Genomic DNA, 7,500 nt, shown 5'->3' on the forward strand with positions numbered 1-7,500 from the left:
CAAATATAAGTGAGTGATCCCATTTATATATATATATATATATATATATATATATATATATATATATATATATATATATATATATATATATATATAATACTGAGCATTTTGCTCTTCATATCCATATATACTTTATCATTGGATGGACTTTGATTGTTGTTGGCTCAAAATATTCGTATTGATCAATCATAATTTCCACAATAGTATAGATAATCATTAAAACGAATAAGTGCATAAGCCATTATAATTCTGAGATTTGTCTATGTCAAAATCTACTTCATGTTTTTAATGTTTTCAATTTAATCCACAGAAGAGAGAGAGAGAGAGAGAGAGAGAGAGAGAGAGAGAGAGAGAGAGAGAGAGAGAGAGAGAGAGAGAGAGAGAGAGAGAGAGAGAGAGAGAGAGGGGGGGGGAGGTGCCAGATTTATTTGCGAGCACATATAGACTTGTTTACTGGGCGGTTTTGGGTCGTTGATGGCTCAAAAGATTCGTATTGATCGAACTTAATTTCCAAGTTAGTATAGCCATTAAACTAATAAATGCATAGGTGTAATTGGTTTTGTGATTTCTCCACCTCAAAATACACTCCATGTTTTTACATATTTTACGTTTTCAATCTACAGTGGAGAGGGGTTGCCATATTCAGTTGCACACATCTACAGATATATTACTGGACGGATTTTGATCACGATTCGATCAAAAGTTTCTTTCGTATCTCTATCTTAATTTTCACAAAAGTATAATAATCAAAAGAAGTAATTGTCTCTGCTTAGTTAGCGTTTAATTATCCGCACTTTTGATGTCCTCCACTGAATACTTTTTAAAAGATGATCCAAAGTCCAACTGACTCACGTCATTTTCCCGAGTCCCTTCCATTCTTTGTCAATAACCTTCTTCACGGCTGCATTCTGGGCTGGATTTGAAGTGCAACATCCTCTGAAATGAAACCCACCAATACGTGACCCACTGCTTCACACTGGTAAATATCTGTGACATCCATATAGGAAATGAGTTAATTCCATTTTTCAATCTATTGGACCCGACGTGTACTTATTTGCAGGTCTGACAACCCAAAATTGTTGTGGTCTCATTGTTGTAATGGAAATACTCTCAAACCAACGCAATATATTGTCCATTACAACAAGATTAAAACAAGCCCATAATTCGTTCCGGTTATCAGGCCTGCAAATATATGAACGCAGATTGGACCCCTTGGAATCATCAAGTAAAATCATTACTTTCCCAAACACTCAAAGACTTGTTATTTACGACAAAGAGGACAAGTGTTTTCTTCTTCAACTCACTACAAAAACTAAAAAACAAAAAACAAAACCAAAATAATAATAATAAACCCCAATCCCCCCCCCCTCCCCCCAAATCCTAATAAATAACATCGATCTTTTTTTATTTATGGGGGTTCCGATAGATCTGTTGGTAGAGCACTCGCTCCAGACGCAAAGGGACCGAGATCATTCCTGGGTGAAGTCGAGATTTTTTTTTTGGGATCCCCACCCTCAACTGTTCACCAGCAGTGATTGGTCAGCTGGGTCTGTTTGAGCTGGCGTGAAGTATTTTTGCGATAGACAAGCGTCCTATCCAAAGGGTAGCAAGCGATTGCAATTCTCCGTGTCACGCTCTGAAGAAAAGAAATCACGTGGTTGCACCTCAATGCTTTGCTTCATTGACCAAAATTGATCATTTATCTGAAGTGTATATGGTACATAGGGGGTCTAGTGGTAAACAGCTCCATGACGGGAATATACAAATATAACTTGAATTTTAAACAGTAATGCACAATATAATCTCAACATGCTCAACGCGCTTTAAAAGGGGCCCCAAGCCAACGGCAAGAATTCACATCCAGGATGAGACATGACACCTTTAACTCTCTCCATACCAGCCATTTTCAGGATTTTCTCCCAACTAACACAATAATATATTTTTTTATCACTCAAATACAATAGCAGTGAGTTCTTGCGACAAATAATTTCGTTATCAAAACATGCTCCACAACAAACTGTTAATTTTCTTTTATTTCATGATGTAGGGAAATTTGAATAAGAAAAATGTTGGTTGTATTGTAACGAATGTGACGATTTTCCTATAGTTGGTAAGGAGAGGGTTAAGGCGATATTACATGATTTTTGCACAGTTACCTGCCAAATATCAATTTTACATCTGAGTGCGGTTATAGAATGTGAGCCTTTCCCAAGAACTTTGCGCCGCCTAAAGCGGTACTTGACCAGGGCTCCTCACAGAGTCCACTGTAGTTTTAATCAATAGATATTTAAATAGAATTTCTGGCCAAAACAAAATAAAGGAAAGAAAATGTTTTAACAATATATGTGGCAGTAGACCATCATATCTTCTTGTCATTTTCTGGCCGAAACAAAATAAAGGAAAGAAAAGGTTTATACAACAATATTATATGGCAGTAGACGATCATATATTCCTGTCATTATCTGGCCAAAACAAAATAAAGGAAAGAAAACGTTTTAACAAATCATGACTGTTGAAAATATTACATTTTATCTGGGAAACTGGATTTTGAGAGATTGAAAGGTGAAGGTCAGATGGAACCGAAAGACAAACGGAAAGACGAATGAAAGAAGAATCGACGGATAGAAATAGAATTGAGAGGAAGAATCAGGAATCTATGAATTTAATCTACACATGACATGTGTAATAAATGCACAGACAAATTGTGCGCCTACGATTATTTATAATGGAAGTATCTAGATGGTCATACCTTCCTGTCATAAAGAAAAGCACGAGAATCAGCCAGGCTAAAACCAATGCGATGAAAGACAGAGGGAAGGCCATGGACATCCAACCAGCAAACGAGATACCTGCGCCTGACGTATCGTTGGACTTGGACGCTATCTGGTAGCTGCGATAAAAGCTGACACGAGAAAAAACAAATGAATATTATGATTATTGTCCAAAATATGGATAGTTTGCGCTTGGCTAAGAAGCTCAAAACAATGCCATCCGGAAGTATAACGGACCAACACACAAAACTCTGTGTAACCCTGAACTTTTATAGATAGTTCGAAGTTGACATCACTCAGGTCTTTGTTATTGTTTTTTGCCATCCGCGTTTATGAGAAATTCTCACTAAACTGTATTAACCTGACTATAAACGATCATGGTTACACACCGTTTTGTGTGTTGGTCCGTTTTACTTCCGGATGGCAATGTTGTGAGCTCCTTAGCCAAGCGTATACTATATATAGTTTGGATAATACAGTTAAGTGAGAATTACTCATAAACGTGGATGGCAAAAAAACAATAACAAAGATCTGAGTGAAGTCAACTTCGTTCTAAAAAATAATACTCTTCAACAGTCGTGTCGTCACTTCCTTCCTAATGACGCATGGTAACTTAGTAACACTGGCTCTAAACCATCGGAACAATGGCGGACGCCCGTATGAAATATTTCTCCAGCGAGCATAAAAGCGTATCCAGAGGAAAAAAACCCCATAAATTTGATCATGTTTTGACTTTTACATATTCTGATCACAAGGCATATGAAAAGTTCTAGCCTGAAGAATAAAAAGTAATAATTTTCTTTGTTTAGAACCAAGATGGCCGTCGTTGCCAGGCGGCGTGACACCAGACTACTGAATCCAATTGTAAACGTGGTTCTTGATAAAATCTTATTATTTTATATCATTATATATATATATATATATATATATATATATATATATATATATATATATATATATATATTATTATTTATATTATTTATATTTTTAAACACTTGATTGTTTCTTCAATGTATTCCAACAACATGTTAAAATAAATTTCATTTTATTAAATCCCACGTTTACACACACACAGACACACACACACACACATATATATATATATGTATATATATATATATATATATATATATATATATATATATATATATATATACATATATATTTATATATATATATATATATATTAGATCTAGCTTTCATTTTTTAAATAATCCAAAACCCAATGGATCTAATAAGCACCCCCATTACTTTAACTTTTAAAATAGCCAATCTTTATTTCAGTAAGTGTCCTATGTTATACCTGGTGGCCAAAGCAGCCCCAGTTGACGGTTCTGATTAATTAGGATCCCCCCCCCCCCCAACCCCCCGAAACGGCCATAAATGCTTCTTATAAGGACTATGTTCGGAGCAGAGTTGGTAACACATAATATAGTTGGTAGGCCCGGTAGACAATATGAATTATCAGGGTTAAATGAGGTTCTAGTTTAACCTGTGTCGTGCAAGAAAAAAGGCTTTATCACACATGTACGGCAAGAACACGAGGTGGACAGAAGCATCAATTGATAAACAGTATTTGCCAACTATAATGTGACTAGGGTAACCCCTCTCAAACGCACAATGGACGTGTCCCTAGCACGCTCTGAAACAATTCCCGGCCGACCTTCTCTGACTACTGACTACAGACAGGGTTGCAAATACGATAGATAGGAGTCGACTTGGAAATATTCGGTCCCTAGTGGGGGTGCGAGGGGGGGGGGGGGTGGTGGTGGCGTAGTCTTCTCGAAACTAGGAGAGAAGTTGCCAGGCTTCAGTACCAGCAAGAGGAGGCTCTGGGTGGCTGCAAACAGACTATGGTCTCGAACCTGTCTAACAGTAGCCACCCTACATCAGTGGGGACTTTCCACCAGTTCCACACGTACACGTTGTGGCTAATAACCCGGTGTCACAATACAACGTTCAACCAAATGCTCTGCCGGGCGGAATCGTGACTGTAGTAGTAGTAATAGTAGTAGCGTATGGCTACACCTCCAGATTCATTTCGTCAACCCAGCTTCGAAAGTCTTCCTCCGCCCCAAGGACGGTTTCATAGCCACCTTCAAGTTTAGTAACTGGACAGTGGAGGACCATGTGATCGCTGGTCTCTGGGGCTGAATGACATTTCCGGCAGGTATCACTATTCCCAAGTTTCCATTGCACATATTTGATGCAGTTATGCCATGTCCAGTTAAGAGGCGATTTGAGGAAACCCAGTATTTCCTGGCGTTGTGGAATGCAGGTACTCTTTTAGTGGGATCTTTTATGATGTTTACTCCTCTTGGTGCTTCCCTGTTCCACATTTCTCTCCAGTTTTCCTCCACACTGAGGTCTGCCACTTTTGTTAGGTGGACAGGTCTTCTCGATTTGAGTTTTGTTGTTGAAGGTGCCCCCTTTATGATTGTTTTTATCGGAGTGTTATCTGTGGCTTCGTTAATTCTTGCATGCATCCTTTGATTAATGTCTTGTCGTCTAAGACTTGGTGGTGCACTAAGACAGTGTTGGGAGCCACTGAGTTGGAGTTGACTTGAGACATCCTGCTATAATTCTCATTGATTCTCTTAATCAGATAGATGTCAATGCAGTTTACATGTGGGCTCCTCATCAAAACAGGGCGATAGCATTCTCTCACACTATGCACAGTACCAAAGCAGACGTTCTCAGAGTTTTGTGACTAGGGTAACCTCTCTCAAACGCATAATGGACGGTGTCCCTAGCACGCGCTGAAACAAGTCCCGGCCGCCCTACTCTGACACCGGACAACAACGTTCAACCATGCTCTGCCAAGCGGAATCTCGACTGTAACGAATGAGGTAACGAATTTGCTGCCTGGATAGAACCTCACAATATTCTGGTGTGAGACCATTAGAAGCCACCACGGACTCGAGTTTCTAGTCTGTTGAAGCCACTGCCAATTACCGGCAGCTGATCTGAACAAACGAACAAGGACTGAATTTGTACTCGGCACTCGACTGCCATTTGAAATTCGCTTCGAGGAAAACATACAGGTGCTCGACGCAAACTCCGCAATACGTCTTGGAAGGGAACTGAAAAAAAAAAAGTATAATGATCTTCAAAGAACTTACTCATCAGCCACCCCTCTCATGACTAGATTCGGGGGCGTGCCCGTGAGTGTGGCGATTCCACCGATGTTTGCGGCGTAAGCAACACACAAGGTGAAGGCTATTGTCATCCTATGGGATTGTCTGTCACCTTTGAACTTTGCTGGCATTGCTTGATGATTATCCGGTGCTGGGGTCCTTCCGTCTCGGATTTCTGTGGCTGTCTCGTCTCTTGATCATAAATAAAACAGATGAAACATGAATTTGCCCGATTTTATAGTGATAATTAGCTGCTAGAAGCTGTGGACTGTAAAAAGTAATGAATGAAAATGAATGTAACAGCTTAAAAAAAATAACAAGAAACCTAACACGGAACGTTTCGGGATCAAACCCTTATTCGGCCAATAACAACAACAATAAAAACATTAATATATCCCGACAGACTGCGGAGAAATATTAAGATCATTTTACTCACGGACAAGACTCGCCAAATATTTATCTGCACAGACTGAAGAGGGGTTATTTTGATCCGAAACATTCCTTGTTCTGTTTTGAAGCTATTGTATTCATTTTTGCCCGTTTCTAAAGGCAACGCTTTTCCATAGTTTTTGATTTTATAATGTTTTATTTATTCCCCCAGAAAACAAATTCAATTTCATTAACTGTGAGAGTCGTCTGTAAAACGATCATTTTGTTTGTTCACGCATTTTTATAATATATAATTTGTCAATGCCTACAGTCAGGTACTCATTCACACCAGAGTCCAGTGGAGACAATGTGTGTCCTTAAATGGACATCATATAAAGACCTGTTTCCATTCAATAGTTACCCAATCCTATCCGCCATTTTTATTCTGTCTGGACGTGATCAGATCTTTTATTCTTACTAGATTTTACGTGAAGTTTCAGTTGTTTTTATTGTTGTCTGAAGAAATGTTTTGGTCCCAAAAGTTCGATATCAAGTATTTTTTACAAAATCTGTTTTATTCAGTTTATTCAATATCTCCTTTTCAAACTAAACACATGAGCTTTTATAGCGCAATAGCCACTAAACGTGCTTTACAAGGGGTCTCTAGTCAACAGCAACATTTAACGTGTATGAAAGACATGACGCCTGTTACGCGATGTTACAATTATTTTCGGACAAAGACAACGCTGCTAACGGCCAGGTACTCATTTTACACCTGAGTACAATGAGAGAATGTGATTAAAGAGCCTTTTCAAGGACTCAACTATGCGCCGCTAGGGATCTAACCGAGGGGGGGGGGGGGGGGGGGGGATCGGAAACAAATCTCGACTTCAGCCGGGATCGATATCGATCCCTTTGCGCGTGAAGCGAGTGCTCTACCAACTGAACTATAGGGACTCGGCCATATTATTATAAAATAGCATTGCTTTACTTTTCCAAGTCGGGTTGTTGGTTGTTGTCATTCATTCTCGTCTCGTTGTCATTCCCTGTCTTGGTGGCGGTGCTGGTTACAGTCATGGCTATAGGGGAATTCGGGTCTGGAAAATATTCATATGGCCACAATCATGATGATGATGATAATGATGATGATGATGATGATGATGATGATGATGATGATGATAATAATAATAGTAACAATAATATTAATGATATCAATGCTACTA

General features: G+C 38.9%; 1 protein-coding gene across 3 annotated transcripts in view; it reads right to left on the reverse strand.

Annotated features, from left to right (window-relative positions):
- Positions 1-7,500, reverse strand: part of LOC144967606 (Na(+)/citrate cotransporter-like) — a 34,361-nt gene that overhangs the window by 6,789 nt on the left and 20,072 nt on the right. For all 3 annotated transcript variants that reach the window (XM_078905102.1, XM_078905103.1, XM_078905104.1), the window contains exons 6-9: positions 7,269-7,374; positions 5,894-6,100; positions 2,750-2,902; positions 853-936 (exon numbers count right to left, since the gene is read on the reverse strand). In XM_078905102.1, the coding sequence (XP_078761228.1) occupies positions 853-936; positions 2,750-2,902; positions 5,894-6,100; positions 7,269-7,374 (550 nt within the window). The remainder of the gene's footprint in view (positions 1-852; positions 937-2,749; positions 2,903-5,893; positions 6,101-7,268; positions 7,375-7,500) is intronic.

This window comes from Berghia stephanieae, chromosome 3 (assembly GCF_034508935.2).
Source record: "Berghia stephanieae isolate SIO BIC M18660-M18661 chromosome 3, UCSD_Bste_1.3, whole genome shotgun sequence".
Lineage (NCBI taxonomy): Eukaryota > Metazoa > Mollusca > Gastropoda > Nudibranchia > Aeolidiidae > Berghia > Berghia stephanieae.